Raw genomic sequence first — 18,102 nt, forward strand, 5'->3', positions numbered from 1 at the left:
AGATAGTAGGATGGAGTGCTCTCTCAGAAGTTTGTGGATGACACCATGCTGAGTGGTATAGCTGATATGCTCAAGGCAAGGGATGACATCCAGAGCGACCTTGACAGGCTTGAGAAATGAGCCCATGTGAACCTCAAGAAGTTCAACAAGGCCAAGTGCGAGGTCCTGCAGCTGGGTTAGAGCAATCCCCAGTATCAATACAGACTCAGTAATGAAATTTTTAGGAGCAGCTCAGCAGAGAAGGATGTGGGATACTGGTAGATGAAAAACTGTATACAAACTGGCAGTTTGCACTTGCAGCCCACAAAGCCAGCCATATCCTGGGCTGCATAAAAAAAAGCCTGGCAATCAGGAGGTGATTCTTCCCCTCTACTCCACTCTTGTGAGACCCCATCTGGAGTACTGCATTCCTCTTTGGGTTCCCAAATACAAGACATGGATCTGTTAGAACAGATCCAGAGGAGGGCCATAAAGATGGTAAGAGGCTTGGAACATCTCTTCTATGAAAAGGACTGAGAAAATTGTGGTTATTCAGCCAGGACAAGAGAAGGCTCTGGGACATCTTACTGCAGCCTTTCAATATAGAAAAGAGACTCTTATAAGAAAGACGGAGAGATAATTTTACAAGGGCCTATTGTGACAGAAAAAGGGGTGATGGTTTCAAACTGAAAAAGGGTAGATGTAGAATGGATACATGGAAGATATTTTTATGATGAGGTTGGTGAGACATTGGAATAGGTTACCTAGAGAAGCTGTGAATGCTCCATCCCTGGAAGTGTTCAAGGTCAGATTGAATGGGGCTCTGAGCAACCTGATCCAGTAAAAGATGTCCCTGTCCATGGTAGGAAGGTTGGACTAGACAATCTTTCAAGGTCCCTTCTGACCATTCTATGATTCTACGAACATGTACTACTTAATATCTTCACCATGTTAGAACAAGATGTCAACAAATAAAGATAGCATTGTCCCATAATTTAGAGAACACTTGGATTTAGATAGTAATATTTTTTCATAAATACAATTTTTCGCAAAGTTATTGGGAAAACTTCTGCTGCAAATTACCCAGTGTGAATCAAAATGAACCCTACTGAATCCCCATTTAAATTCACCTATACTTACATGGAAACAAAATTAAAAAGTAATTCTGTAATTTGGTTGACTACTTTGAATAAATGTTTTCTTTAAATTTATTGCTGCAATCAGCTCAAATAAAAAAATATTTTCTCTGCATAATTTTTTCCTCTGAAGAGGATATAAGAAGAATCACAAGGGAAATTCAGAATTTCATCCACATAGTGTCTAATTTAAGGAGGGGGAACATCAAATGCAGAACATGAAAATTATTGGTTTTGCAGGCTACTTTGAAACTGAATTGTACTTCTGGAAGCCCCTGAGGTTTCACTGAGAGGAGCATATCATGTTTGTGCTTCATTTTGATGATTTCAGCAAGACAGTAAATACGTTAGATGTTAGGTATTTACATATTATGAATGCATCTTGACCTCTGATCCTTCACATTTCAGGTGTCAAATGGCATAAAGGAAATGTGAGTGTTTTTAACGACAATTACAATTTGAAGCACAGAAAAATTCCACAGTGTATTAAATATAGAAATATAAGGGAAAAGACATGCTATGTACAAAAAGAACAGGTAGAATGAAAATATAGATAAAAACATGACTTAAAAAATTCAGAAATGTTCACCATTTTCTCCTGCAAATGTTTTACTATTCACATTCTGTCAGTATATACTAAAATATATTTTGATCTTTATATTTATTCCTTGTCATTCATCTTTTTGTATGTGATTTCCTTCACTAACACAAAAGCTACATATTATCTATATGTGGCTGTTATTTATTATTAGTTTTTAATAGATTAGGATTTCTTATCAAATATGTAATTTTATTATGAGAGTTGCCATAATAAATGTTTGTGCTATCCAAATGTCTTTACATAAACAAACATGTAAGTAGCCTGTTAACAGCATGTTTTTATTAAATTTGGTATTAATTTAATAAAAAGTCTTGAACTCATACAATTAACTATTCTTCATTCAATTTATAATTGGCATATATTCAAGTCTTCATCAATGAAGGTTAAATATGTATTTTGTAATTTCACCATCTTTTGTAATTTCAAATATACATCATGCATGTCAACTAAGACACCTGCATTAAACAGTGATAGAATTATTCTTACATAGTTGTTATGCTGAAACCATTAGCTGTATGTAGAGTTGCCAGTCTACATTCCACCACCCCCATAAAATAACTGTCACTTAACTATTCACCTCTTTAGTGTTTGTTTTTTTTCAATTTTATGTAATAGGAACAGTAGGGGGCATTCAGAGATTTAGATGCTGGATAGGTCTGGATATGATCCTATGATACTAGTTAACTGCATTTTAAATGTGTAGTATGTAGTTAAAATAATTTATAGCATAGCATATTAAATCCATTAATACATGTAATACACATTTGTGCTTCATGAGCTTCTTGTTTATTTCTTTGTTGTGCTGTTCATTATTTTCACTTAGGTTTTTAGAAGCATTTCTTTTACACAAATTTTAATAAATTAGATTAAAAGCAAAGATGTATCACAAATTAGTTGCAACAATTTTTAAATTATGAACAAAATTATTTTCTGAAACTGACAGCACATACATTCTTAATGTGATCCTTATCAAAAAAATAACCAGGAAAAAATACTGACTTCAATATATTATTTACTGTGGTGAAAAAGTGTAAAGAAAAATGGCTAGTGTTCTCAATTCTCAGGAGAAAAAAGAAGGAAGAATTATACTCCAAGATATACAGCATTTCAGCAAATAAGCAAAAGCCTAGAAATGTTTCTGACTCAAATATCAGGGTGAGGATAACCCTCTAGTGTTATTTGAGGATATATGGTTTGAGATGACTTCATATCAACATGGCATTTTCTTCATTCCATGATACAGATAATATTCTCCTGTGTAGTGTGCTAATCAGCACGGGAAAGTTGGTGTCAGCAAAGTGGTCCACCTTATAAAACTGGCCACTGTGTAGAGTGGAACACTGAGGGATCTACAAGTTCAGAAGAAGAGTGTATGCACGAGCTTAACTTCAAAGTTAAATATTATAAAGACTCCCTTAAGAGACTTAAGGCCCAACACTTCTTGTGAGGATTGCTCACACATTCTCCATTACAAAGCGTTCGGGTAAAATGCATAACAGCAGATCTATCCACAAGATCTGTCTGAGTCAGTGGGGTATAGAATAGATGCAACTCTGCTTATTTGCTCCAGTGATCAAAGCAGAGACACTGAACAGCACACCTCATCAAGCTCGAGAATATTCTAGAAGTTTGGATGTATATGTGGGATTGGGAAGGAGTAGGTTTTAATTTACATTTCTCTTTCTGATCTTACTGAAATAGCTCATTCACCATCTCTTTCTCTGAAGTTCCTGCATAGCTTCCAGTTTTCTGTAAGTAGAACACAGAGTCTCTTCAAGCAAATTGAAAACATGTAATCAGAAAATTGCTCTTCAATTTTGTTGCAGAAATTAAAACAAAACAACAAAAAACAACCCTTCCCCTTGACAAATGGTAGTCCTACAATTCAACTGGTTTCAACCTGCATGCAACAGCTGATGAGAATTAGAAACTCAGAGAAAACTCCTAATCTGAAACTTAAACCACAGAGCAGTTTTTGGTATTTTTTTCTTGGATGAGCCAGGGTATTATAGGATTTCACAGAAGACTGTCACATGGGCATATTTTATTATATTATTTTCCTGTATTTCCTGCACTAATACTTGATATTCATACCATAGTTATTGTAGGGATTCCAATGGCTAAGCATGTAACCCCAAATATCATATTATTCAAGGAATAGTATCTCACAATGGTTAAGTGTTCTCAGTTTAGGTCCAACATGTCTTCTTTTCTCACAGTTCACCTTCCAGCCACACTCATGTAGACACTGAGAGTGCAGTTCCTTTGTTATGTTTTACTTTGCCATTTGAGCTGCTGTAGGGTATCCTATCTGCAGTCCATAAGCCACTCCCCAAGAACCTGGAAATTCTGAGCATTTTCTGTCATACCTTCAGGCCCAGGCAGATGTCTCAGTGTAGGGCTTTAGAATGTACTGGATTTCTGTGTTTGGGCAAATGAATCCTGCCTTACTTTTGGTCACTTAAATAACCCTGTTGGCTCCTTTGATGACAGTGGCTAGATCGCTGTGGAATAAAATGTTGTATATCCAGTCAATGCAGGCACTAAAATTTCAATCTGAATGTGGAGCTAATTCCCATCTTTACATTCTAATAACTTACTGATTACCCTGGCAAATTCAACAGCTAAGGGTTACTACTCGTATTACACATCCAGTCCTCAAACAGTTCAACTGACTATAGATGGTGTCAGATTTTAAGCACCTTCTTTCTTTCTATTCTAAATACTAACCCTACAAATGGACCATATAGAAATACACAGAACGAAAGCAGAAGGTGTGCCGTATGTTTGACAACAGAATGTAACATATTTATCCTGCTCTTACCCACTGTAATACTCTCATCATTTTTGCCAGTATGTGTCCTTCTGCTGCACATGCATATGTGCAGTCCATCTGGTTTGTCATTTATCCCCGCTTATCAGGTCATTTACAGTACACTCAAAATATACCAAGAATATTAATTTTATCTCAAAGTTTTTCAGGAATTTAATAGCTAACAAAGTTAAGACTGGAGGAAGGCTAATGTCACCACCACCCATAGAGAAGGGCTCCAAGGAGGATCTAGGTTATTATAGACCCATTAGCCTCACGTCAGTCCCTGGGGAAGTCATGGAGCAAATCCTTCTGGGGACTGTCACAAGTCAATTGAAGCACATGATTGGGAAAAGCCAACATGGATTTACCAGGGGCAAATCATGTTCGACAAACCTGGTTGCCTTCTGTGACAAAGTCACCTGCTTGGTTGATGCAGGGCAAGCAGTGGACATTGTGGGCCTGGACTTCTCCCAGGCTTTTGATCCTCACAGCCTCCTCCTGGAGAAACTGACTCATTACAGCCTTGACAAGTGGTCTGTGCAGTGGGTGGGGAACTGGTTGACAGACCATACCCAGAGGGTGATAGCAAATTGTTCCTCCTTAAACTGGCAACTGGTCACTAGTGGGGTCACCTAGGGATGAAAATTGGGCCCAGTGCTGTTTAGCATCTTCATAAGTGACCTGGATGCTGGGTTCAAGAACACCCTGATGAATTTGATGACAACATCAAAATGAGTGGAGATGTTGACACTTCAGAAGGGAGAGCCACCCTCCAGGATGACCTAGACAAGCTGGAGGAGTGGGCCAGCAGGAACCTTATGAAGCTGAACGGGGAGAAGTGTAAGGTGTTGCACCTGGGAACACATAACCCAGGAGTGTAGTTCGGACTGGGATCCACCTGGCTGGAGAGCAGCCCTGTGGAAAGGTACCTGAGGGTCTTGTTGGATAACAGGCTCAATATGAGAGACCGGTGCTGCAGCAGCAAAGAAAGCCAACAGGACGCTGGGCTGAATAAACAAGGGCATCACCAGCAGAGATAAAGAAGTCAGCCTCCCACTCTACTCAGCGCTTGTCAGACCACACCTGGAGTGCTGTGCTTAGTTCTTGTCCCTGCTCTACAAAAAGGATGCAGACAGGCTGGAAAGGGTCCAGAGAAGGGTCACAAGGATGATCAGAGGACCGGAGGACCTGACATATGAGGAGAGGCTGAAAGAACTGGGTTTGTTCAGCCTTGAGAAGGGAAGGCTTCAAGGAGACCTTATTACCATGTTCCAGTACTTAAAGGGTGGCTAGCAAGAAGATGGAGATTCCTTATTTACAAGGAGTCACATGGAAAAGACAAGGGGTAATGGGCACAAGTTGATCCTGGGGTGATTCTGATTGGACAATTTCACCCTGAGAACAATAAAAACATCAGAATAGTCTCTTAGGAGAAGTGGTAGATTCCCGCACATTGGACAGTTTTAAGTCTCAGCTTGACAGGGTGCTGAGCCATCTCATATTAAATATAGTATTACCTAGAAAGGTCATACCAGATGATCCTTGAGGTTCCTTTCCACCCTGCACAAGTCAATTGAAGCACATGATTGGGAAAAGCCAACATGGATTTACCAGGGGCAAATCATGTTCGACAAACCTGGTTGCCTTCTGTGACAAAGTCACCTGCTTGGTTGATGCAGGGCAAGCAGTGGACATTGTGGGCCTGGACTTCTCCCAGGCTTTTGATCCTCACAGCCTCCTCCTGGAGAAACTGACTCATTACAGCCTTGACAAGTGGTCTGTGCAGTGGGTGGGGAACTGGTTGACAGACCATACCCAGAGGGTGATAGCAAATTGTTCCTCCTTAAACTGGCAACTGGTCACTAGTGGGGTCACCTAGGGATGAAAATTGGGCCCAGTGCTGTTTAGCATCTTCATAAGTGACCTGGATGCTGGGTTCAAGAACACCCTGATGAATTTGATGACAACATCAAAATGAGTGGAGAGGTTGACACTTCAGAAGGGAGAGCCACCCTCCAGGATGACCTAGACAAGCTGGAGGAGTGGGCCAGCAGGAACCTTATGAAGCTGAACGGGGAGAAGTGTAAGGTGTTGCACCTGGGAACACATAACCCAGGAGTGTAGTTCGGACTGGGATCCACCTGGCTGGAGAGCAGCCCTGTGGAAAGGTACCTGAGGGTCTTGTTGGATAACAGGCTCAATATGAGAGACCGGTGCTGCAGCAGCAAAGAAAGCCAACAGGACGCTGGGCTGAATAAACAAGGGCATCACCAGCAGAGATAAAGAAGTCAGCCTCCCACTCTACTCAGCGCTTGTCAGACCACACCTGGAGTGCTGTGCTTAGTTCTTGTCCCTGCTCTACAAAAAGGATGCAGACAGGCTGGAAAGGGTCCAGAGAAGGGTCACAAGGATGATCAGAGGACCGGAGGACCTGACATATGAGGAGAGGCTGAAAGAACTGGGTTTGTTCAGCCTTGAGAAGGGAAGGCTTCAAGGAGACCTTATTACCATGTTCCAGTACTTAAAGGGTGGCTAGCAAGAAGATGGAGATTCCTTATTTACAAGGAGTCACATGGAAAAGACAAGGGGTAATGGGCACAAGTTGATCCTGGGGTGATTCTGATTGGACAATTTCACCCTGAGAACAATAAAAACATCAGAATAGTCTCTCAGGAGAAGTGGTAGATTCCCGCACATTGGACAGTTTTAAGTCTCAGCTTGACAGGGTGCTGAGCCATCTCATATTAAATATAGTATTACCTAGAAAGGTCATACCAGATGATCCTTGAGGTTCCTTTCCACCCTGGCATTCTACGATTTATGTAAATTTACATTAATATATATAAGATGCATATTTAAGTATGTCTTTGTATGATTTTTTAGAAATAAGCAGAAGGGTTTTTGTTACTTTAAAAATCTAATATCCTCAGTGTCCATCTGGAAGAAATATACCTGGTATGCTTATACTGAAATATGTTATCAGTCTTGAAGAAGAAATTACAGAAACAATGGAAAACATACTTGGTTTTAGTTTTGGTTTTGGTTTTATTTGGCAATAAATCTGCCAGACCTAAAGAGCATGTGCTTCTCTTTTCTGATTTACACACAAATATTGTATCACTTCACCTGTTCATTCACTCTGGAATGTGATGGTCCATGATGGATAAGAATCTTCACAATGTCTACATCTCCTCTCCAAGCAGCCAAGTGAATAGGAAAATAACCTTTATTATCAGCCACATTAGTTGATGCTTCATACTGAAGTAATTTGAGAACTATATCCCTGGAAAACAGAAAATAAATCTAAAAATTGACAGGAAGTTCATTTTATTAAGTTTTTATATGAACATTCATATTACCAAAAATTTAATACTGAATAACAGAAAATAAATCTGTATTTCAAGAGAAACTACTACCAAAAAAGACCTCTTGTTGATGAAACAGACAGCAAAACATTGTCAGTGTTATTAATTTGAATGATTCTTACTTCTTTTTAAAACCCATCAACTATAGTAGCATCAGTTCTCTGAATCCCTTTCTTTAAACAGGATCACCTGGCCATGAAAACATTTTTAGAATTTGCCAGTCAAGGCCACATTCATGTTCCCCAAGACAAACCTTCCAGGCACTAAGGGCAGAGAAGTACTCCTATCCCCATCATTGCTGAATTCTGGAAGCAGGGAGAGAAGAGGGTACATTTATGGATGAAGTTTTTGCAGTAAGGCTTAGAAGTAGCAGGTTTTCTTCTCCTTTTAAGGCATTATCTCAAAGAGTTATTTTGGAGGAAATAATTTACTTATGATCTACTCACACATATGCTATATTCTATGGAATAATTGCTTCTATTTTCATTTCTTGCTCCTGAGAGCAGTGTGTAAAAATGTGATTCATATTATTTTGATTCTTATTATATTTCTTTCAGTATTTTCAGTGTGGCTTCTCATACATTGAATGAAAGATTAAGATAAGCTGGTATATCACATCTGTGATTTTTAAGCAGTCCCCTGTACTTAACTTCAAAGGTTAAACTTAAAAATCAACTGAGAGGTATAAACATTGGTTATCAATTATGTTAAAAAATGAATAAATTCTGTCTTACCTCTCTGTCTCCTCATAGTTTGACATAGTCAGGCCTCATTAGTTATTAAATTAATAGCATCTATGATCCAGCGTGGGCAGTTCTATTCACATTTTTGCTAAATATGGAAACACTGACACCAATTTTGCTTAAAAACATAAGGGGCAAGGGGAGGCTGTAGGATCTTGGTGTGATCCATGATACAACTATAAATTAAGGCCTTGGCTACAAATTAAAACAGAAGATAAATCCCAAGGAAATTGTTCTACCAACCTTGATGGAACCTTACTTAATTGCCTAGTGAAAGAAAAATGTGGCAAGAGCAAACATCCAGGTCAAAAGAAACTCCCAATTGTCTCCAAAAGAAATCATAGAGATACTGGAGTCATCACATCTAAGCTTTGAGGGAGACTATGCTAGATTTTGCTTACTCCTGACAAGGTCAAGTAACATTAAAACAACCCAGAAAGAGCAGCTCCAGTGCAGAATGACTTTTGGTACACCAAAACTTTCCTAAGACTTTCAAGTACAAATAATTTTTTAGAGACTGCTCATGATGTAATAGCTCATTTTGCAGTAGATGGTCTAATGAAGCATAGAGGTATTAAGTGGTTTGAAAGGGACACTAATCAAAGAGAAATTGAAATATGTGGGGGGACAACACAAAAAAAACCCCAAACAAATCACAGACAAAACAAAATAAAAACCTGAGAAACAACCTGCAACTGGAAAACATGGATAATGATATACAGCAACAATTAGGAGTCTGTTGCAAGAATCAAGCTACAAAATAGAACCTAGGTCTCCTTCGTCCTTCAAGAACACCCTGACCCATCACACTTCTCAAGGGTGAGTCTTTTTTTGTGCTCTGTCAGAACTTTTTCATTTTGTAGAAATAAAATTCTGAGAGGAGAACACCGAGAGTCCTTAGCCCAGTAACATTACTGGGCTAAGGAAAATTACTTAGGGAAACTGAGATTCAAGTCCCTGCCCTAGATATTAATTTAATTACTTATATTAAGCAGAATAATTTCAAAAGCAAAGAGAACTATCCCAGAATAACCAAGGAGGAGGGAATTCATCACATACAATGATCAAGCAGTGACTTGAACATTGTTGTCCAACAAGTGTCCCAGCCACAAATTATTTGTTGGATCATTAAGTTTTATTTTTTTACTTTTCCAGAAAAAGTTTGAAATCTCTCAAGTTCATCCTATTATAAAGTGTGAAAAATTAAAATCCCAGCATTTTTCGAAGAATAAGAACTTTTCCTAAGTGGGAAGGCTTTTGTGTCAACTGATTGTACCTAGTATTGATTTTTTTATATCAGGTTTCAAACCTGAATCAGAGTGTACAGCTATTTATTTGCTGTTTGTGGTGACTAACAAAATTGCAACCACCAGGTGACTGTCAAATTCTCTTGCAGACCATTGTAGCAGAATGAGGATGATGGTTTGGATAGCAGGGCCTGAACTATCATAACATATTTCAGTTTACTTTACTGTAGCAGGTATAAATGTGATGTCAGTAACTGCTACTTACCCTGCTGTAAGGGTAAGAGGTCACAGAAGGCACTGGCCAGTATGACCTTCACAAAAGCCACAGTTAAATCTGCTGCTGTACATAAGTCCATATCTTGAAGTCCTCTCTGACTTCAGCAGAAGATTGGCCAATACTGTGTTGGCAAATGCCATTTGGCTTTTGTGTGTTTGGGGATTTTATAGTTTACATAGCCAGGATTCACTTGAAATCTCTGATAGATTCAGTGTTTATACAGCAATATTTTTCCTTTGCTGGGTTTAGTAATTATTAAACATACTAAAACCAGTTTTTGTCTATTTAAAACTAGCAGACTTTGAAAGGGACTGGGCTTTTGTTAGTCAAAAATATGCAATGGCACAAGAAACAATCCATAAAATATAAACAAGAGAAATGTGATTTCCTAGCCTTTTTTTTATTATTTTTTTTTTTTTTTCTCCTAAAGCCAAGTTTAACAGACCATATTAAGGACTTAGACTTAATTCCATGGAGGTAAAGTATATTAATGGATGATTCTAAATCTTTAGCTACAGAACTAAAATTTTGGAAGAATCACAACAAATATTTTAACAGTATTTTAATTCATTTATTCATAAACAGAATATCCAGTATCCACCAAAAGATTAATGTACAATATAAGTAAAGACACATCCTAAAGTTTTAAGTTTTCCAAGGAAGAATGAAAATTGCAAAACGAACAAGCCAAACATATAACTATTATGAATCCATATGTTATCTTATGGACAGTCCAAAATCACATTAAAGATAGCACAAATCACTCTCAGTTTCTGTTTTTCCACCAGTTCCTTGCTGTCAACTTTCTGTGAAAATCTCAAGGTTAAGCTACATACTTCTATGTTACACAGTTAAATATCAATCAACATAAAAAGCAAACATGAGGCACTTACTTGTGTCCATTTAAAGCTGCATGATGCAAAGCAGTATAACCTGAACTGTCTGTGCAGTTTATATTTGGTCCTCGCCAGATACTGTAAATAAAGTACAATTGTAAAGTTATTTGTCTTGGGAAGTACAGAAATGTCAGAAATTTGATATATATATATAATCTAAAGATCACTGCAACAAATCTGATTAAACTTTAAGAAACAAATTATCTAGAAAAGAACTTAAAATGTCATGTTGCTATCAGTATAATTTCTTTATAAAAATAATTTTACACATTCATCTTTATAGCAGTAATGAACTTTATCTAGGGCAGTCTTGAAGACTAATAACCATTCTGTCATTTCAATTAGATCTGTTCTCCCGGTATTACTGTGGTAATAATACTGAGGTTAGAATATGATTTTGCACTACTTTTTCACAAGTATATATTCATTGACTTCAGGTCAGTTACTGAGATACAAACATAAGATTAGTGAGATCCAATCATACGCTTTAATGAGATAGTAAATTTATTCTTTTTACTTGGCCTCATATTTTAGCTCCCATTTTAACCTATTATATTTTTCATAAATGACATACATATATATATATATATAAGCTTAATAAATTACTTTTTTCTTTCTTTTGTTATCTTTCTGTATTTTACAGCACTTATTTTACAGGCAGCTTCATTATATGTCCAGTGTAACTGGTTTCACAATCTATAATAGTCACAAAACAGTAAAGGTGATTTTTTGTTTCAAATTTAAAAAATATGCCTGATAATTTGCAAAAAAAACCCAAACCACCAAAGCCTTGAAGTTGGATCCCACAAGTACATTGAGTGCTTGCAGGTTTTTTGCTGACTATATGTGAAGCTACCTGTATACTTCATAGAAGCAAGTTTCTACCTATTTTTTAATTCTACTCCTGCTGACCGCGCTATTCCTGATGCAGCCAGGATGCTGTTGGCCTTCTTGGCCACCTGGGCACACTGCTGGCTCATGTTCATCCAGCTGTCAAGCAGCACCCCCATGTCCTTTCCTGCTGGGCACCCTTCCAGCCACTCTTCCCCAAGCCTGTAGCGTTGCTTGCAGTTGTTGTGACCCAAATGCAGGACCCAGCACTTGGCCTTGTTGAATCACATACAATTGGCCTAGGCCCATCAATCCAGCCTGCCCAGGTCCCTCTGTAAAGCCTTCCCACCCTCCATCAGATCAACATTCCCATCCAGTTTGGTGTCATCTGTAAACTTACTGAGGGTGAGCTCAACCCCTCATCCAGGTCATTGATAAAGATATTGAACAAAACTGGCCCCAAAACTAAGCCCTGAGGAACACCACTGATGACAATGACCAGATTTGCCTCTATTTACCACAACTCTCTGGACTCAGCTATCAAGCCAGTGTTTTACCCAGTGAAGCATCACTTGTCTATGCCATGATTCTCCAGCTTCTCCAGGAGAATGATGTGGGAGACAGTGTCAAAGCCTGGGTAGCCACAGCCTTCCCCTCATCCAAAACATGGGTCACACGGCCATAGAAAGAGATCAGGCTGCTCAAGCAAGACCTCCCTTTTATAAACCCATGCTGGCTGGTCCTGATCCCTTGACTTCCCTGCACTTGCTATGTGAGCTCACCCAAGATGAGCCTCTCCATGATCTTTCCCAGTACTGAGGTCAAGCTGACAGGCCTGTAGTTCCCTGGATCCTCCCTCCAGCCCTTCTTGTAGATGGGCATCACATTAGCCCCTGTTCAGTCATCTGGGACCTCCTCTGTTGACCAGGATTGTTGATAAATGATGGAGGGAGGCTCAGTGTGCTCCCGTGCCAGCTCTCTCAGCACTCTAGCCTGGATCCCATCAGGTCCCATAGACTTGTGCATATCCAGGTGCAAAAGCAGATCTTTAACTACTTCCTCCTGGATTGTGTGTATGTGGGGTTGTTCTGCTCTCCATCTTTACCTTCCAGCTCAGGAGGCCGGACACCCTTGGTATAGCTGGTCTGACTATTAAAGATGGAGGCAAAGAAGGCATTAAGTATCTCAGCCTTTTCCTCATCACTTTGTACCTTAGAAGCAAGTGCTGCAGTTTACCAAAAATAAATCTGAAGCTAATAGGCAAAAAGAGTTTTTCATACTGACATTTTTCATGTTCTACATCAAAAAAAATGACATGTGATGCTTAACATATTCTTTTAAAGAATTCTTTACTACTGAATCTGTGTTTTATTACCAATGGAATACTAGTGTTGCAGACTGTTTTCTGCTTTATTTTGCATGTTTGAATGATTAATTAGCTCATAAATTTAAACAGTTGTTTTCCCAAAAGTAATACTGCATGCATAAAGAATTATTTGTGTGCTACATTGTATTCTGCAGTGAGCTTGGTACCTTTGCCTCTCCCTGCAATTTAATTTCTTGGAAGAACAGGACTGAAATATTTTCTTGGGTGCAAAGAAGCACAAAATGAAGTAATTTGTTTTAATCTTCTCAGAAGTCTACAGAAGTTTTCTTACACAGAAGGCAACTTCCAGCTGTGAAAGTCACTCTAATCTTTCCAATTAGAATGAAGTATTTTATACTATACTTTTCCATAATACACAGATGTTATTTATGTGGCAAAGACAGGCTGTCCTATCTATTGGAAGGAAGGAAGTGCTAATCTATCAGTATTCTATAACCTCTTTTATACTTTTGCATAATACTCTTTTACTTATTTTCTTATTTAATTCTACTTTCTTCCTTTGATTTGTACCAGTTTATAGAAGAATGAAGCAGAAGATTGAAAGTGATACAGAAAATAGTATTTTAAATAGTAAAATAAATACATAAATAACCAGAATGTTAATTTACTTGGTTTTGCTTGTTTTCTTTGATTGGCAGTTGTTAGGATTTGCCTGTTTGTGGTTTGTTGTTTGTTGTTTTTTTTTTTAATGCAAGGGATTCATATTATTAATTATGCATTAGGTGTTTATAAAAATATTAATAAAGCAAACCAAACTAAACCAAACCAAAACACCCCAAACCTGTTTCTTTTCTCCTCTAATTTTCTCCTTTAATCCAGGCACTCTTTAATGCATTGTTGTACTTCTTGCTGCTCTTCTTAGAGAATATTTTTAAACAAAAAATTGGGGTAATTTCAGTTGGTTTTTAACTGAAACTTGATTAGTGGTTATATAAATGCACCTAGGTGAAGCTTCTCAGGACACTCAGGTTGGAAGATAAAGGACAAAGGAGAGCAAGTAAATCCTGATGACTCAGAAAGATGAGACAGGATGGACAGACAAATTACTGTCAGCTCCCAAATGGCACAGAAAGACATGCTCAAAATCAGAATCAGGTTATCAAATGAAAGAACACAGGAAACATGAGCAGGACTCAGTTGTAGACATTTCTATTCCCCTGGGAAAGAGCAGAAAACCCCTCCTAGGAAGTCTTGCATAGCTACAATTTTGCAACATTGTTTCCTAAAAAAATAATACAGCTTCAGTGTATACACTGGATTCTTGTAGTTTAATAACTGACAATCAAATTTGAATTGGACAACCTGTAAATATCCTTACACCCTGAAACTCCCAGATGTGGTCAGTAGTTGATCCAACACACTTCTCTTGTAATCAAAATACAGCAAGGCAAAAGTATAGTGGTGTATTAGCTCCATTAAAAAAAAAGCATCTAATTTAATAGGAAAGTGGGACAGAGAAAGAGAAAAACTCGAAAGAGCTCTTTGGCATCATAAACACATATCATATATGAGGAATTCTCAAACATATTGATTTATCTGTGTGACACTTCAACATTTTACTGTGAAAGCAACACCAAGGAGAGCTTGGAACAAAACAAATTACCATTCAGCCTCCAGAAAAGAAGATTTTGAAAGAACATTGGCAGCTCTTTAGTTTACTGCTAACATTGAACGCTCTCAAAGCCATGTTCCTCCTAATGCTTTGATGCAGTCAATAATCAATCCTCTTAATTTTACATACATTAGTAAGTCAGGATCTTTTTTATTATGAACATCAGCAAATTAGGAAAATCTATCACTTAATGAATTTTAAGGAAGTAATTGAAAAAAAAATAAAATTGGTTTTCAGTCAATAATGAATTAAAACTCCAAAATACAACATGATCCATCAATTAGTTTCTTCCATTGTCATTTGCCAAAGCGAGGCACAAAGACACTAAAGTCTGTTATGCTTCTTACACTGTTGCCAAAAGCAGAAAGGCCTCCTAATTACAATTTGTTCTCACAGTGGACAAAGAATATTGACCTTTTGAACTCATGTCAAATATGACTTGGAAATATTCTTTAGTTTGTAAGAAGATCAGCATGTTTTCTTTTTTACGTGATGAAGATGTTATAAAGAGTAGCATTACAAAAGTGGTATTGAAATGACAGACTAAAGAAAAAGATGGCTAGTGGATTGATTAGATATTAGGAATAAATTCTTCACTATAAGGGTGGTGAGGAACTGGAATAGGTTGCCCAGGGAGGTTGCTGATGCCCCATCCCTGGAGGTTTTTGAGGGCAGGTTGGATGAGGTTTTGTGGAACCTGGTCTAGTGGTAGGGTTCCCTGCCCATGGCAAGGGGGGTGGAACCTGATGATCTTTAAGGTCCCTTCCAACGTTAACCATTCTATGATTCTATTCTTTGATATTTTGCTATGCATTTTGCTATGCTTTTTGCTATATGCAAAAAAACCCCCCAAAAAAACCCCCAAAAAACCAAACACACACAAAAAACACCTGTGAAGTGGCTGATGTTATACACATATTAACACAAAAGCAAGCAAATAATAAGTTAATTCAGCTAATCTTCAGCACACAGGTACAGTCCTTGCCAACAAGAACCATGCATACATGCACAGAATGTCCATTACAACTTTTAATCTGTTTCCACTGTATGTCCCCTGTGTAAAAAACTTTCAATATATTATTAAAGTATCTCATTATTATTATATTATTAGTTCATTATCCACACATTAACAATTATGGTCTTTCTATACTAGTTTTACTATAGAGGGGTAAGGAAAATGTTCTGGTAAAACAAAGATAAGAGTATTTTAAAGCCATAGAAAGCTGCCTGATTACATCAGTGTTTGTCTGCCCATTGGTTTCACTTAAATCTTATCTGACAACTGACTGGTAACCCTCTTAGGAATTGATTTCTTCTCAGAAATGAAGTGGCAAAGAAGAGGATGACACTGTCCGGATGGAATCAGTTCTTCTATAGGATATGGACAGAGGATGATGTTCATGCCTGCACATTTTAGGGTCTAAACCATGATGAGGGTTGAGGGACACTTAGCATATCCTCACCCCTCCCAATTCTCTCCCCACCTTCTTTACCAGGTCTTCAGTATCTTTGGAAGCTCTTCCTAGAGACCCCCTAGCTCTTCAGGTCTACAGAAGTAGTGAATCTCATCTTGCTAGGTCAGTTTTAACAGTAGGAAAACGTAAACTTCACCCTGTTACCACTGATGTCAGTGGCAAACACCAAGCAGTTCAGATCAACCTAGTCTCCTTATTGTTCCTTTGTTCCACAGAATAAATGCATATTAGAGGAATTTGTGTTGTTTTGAGACAAAATCTTACAAAATTTCCATGTTTATTGTTGTTAATCTGACAGGAGCACATTGCCTAATGTTATTAGAGCACATAACCAGGCTTCTATACTCATTAGTGCTCTGCCTACATTCATACACATTGTAAGTCATGTACACTGAGCTTATACAAAATATACAGACAACTTTACAAAGCATTTTTGAAAATGCAAAATTTTACACAATAATATATATCAGTTATTCAGACACAAAACAATAATTTTACTTAGCAGCAGCAAAATGGCTCCCATTTTGTATCTTATGCAAAAATGTATCAAATTTACAACCATGGTGCTCTGAACTGTGTAAATTAATAACCTGCATTTTAGTGAATGTGATATTTTCTTTCTGTATATTCCCCTTAGATAGAATCCACTGTTATATAAGTTACCCTGTAAAAAGAATGTCTGTCTTTTTCATGTATGGTTTTACCTAGAACTGACCTTACTTTGTTGAATTTGAGATATATTTTGAAATTACTTCAAGGAAAGTACATTTAAATATTTGCCTTTAGTGACACTGGGAAAAAACCCTTTCAGAAAGTCACATTTTAAAGCATAACAAATAAATAATATATAATAATAAAGTCCTCAGAAGTTGTACATGGAAAACCAACATTAAAAAAACACATTCCAGGATTCTTTTTGAGGAAGTGCAGCTATAAGTCTTAAATCGACAAAAGTAGATGATGTCTTGAGTAGGTCTATTTTAGATCTTCTTTTCAGTACTAAAAGCAGCTGTTGCATGTAGAAACTGCGATTTAAAAATTGAAAATTAAAATAATAATATTTTAATTTATTTACTTATTTAAAAAGAAGGGCAGAGGGATTATACATTCAATTAATATTAACTGCATTTTTAAAGCTAATTGTATATATAATTATAATTGACTAATTGTTTTTGTTGTATCACCATGAAATGAGTCCAGTCTCCACCTTTCTTTGGCAGTTAAGATTTTGAAAGATAAAGGAAACTCTCCAATGCAGCATATGTGTAAGATACAAAATTTCCACTCAGATATCTCCATTCCCTTCCCATCAAGGAATTATACACTTCAACTTGGAAATCTAAAGAACAAGTTGTTACAAGCTAAGAAATGAGAATATTGAGAAACATTTGATTCCTCACTAGGGAAATACAGTAGACATTCACAAAAAAAAATACTACTGGCATGCTTCCTGTCTGTGAGAAAGGCAGAGAAGGGTTTCTTCCTCCCAGTTGTTGTAGAAGTCTCCACTATACATATAACGCCTTTTGAATGTTTAACCATGAACAGAAATGTGAAGATAAATTATGAAAAGGCATAAGCATCAATAGATATGTAATAACGCTCACCTCCAAAGAGCATTCCTCCTATACCTGCTGTAATAGAATTCAGAATTCGGGTTTGCTTTTGAAAACCTAAGGAATTATATGTGTGGTAATAGTAATATCCATAAAGACGGATATCAAGCAGTATAGAAGGA

The 18,102-nt window shown here is 37.4% G+C and overlaps 1 protein-coding gene across 1 annotated transcript in view; it reads right to left on the reverse strand.

Moving 5' to 3' along the window:
• ANKS1B (ankyrin repeat and sterile alpha motif domain containing 1B) overlaps positions 1–18,102 on the reverse strand; it is a 423,652-nt gene that overhangs the window by 364,933 nt on the left and 40,617 nt on the right. The window contains 2 exon segments of the mRNA XM_010008039.1: positions 7,658–7,814; positions 11,057–11,137. Coding sequence (XP_010006341.1) covers positions 7,658–7,814; positions 11,057–11,137 — 238 coding nt within the window.

The sequence above is a fragment of the Chaetura pelagica genome, unplaced genomic scaffold, assembly GCF_000747805.2.
Source record: "Chaetura pelagica isolate M959 unplaced genomic scaffold, ChaPel_1.0 scaffold50, whole genome shotgun sequence".
Lineage (NCBI taxonomy): Eukaryota > Metazoa > Chordata > Aves > Apodiformes > Apodidae > Chaetura > Chaetura pelagica.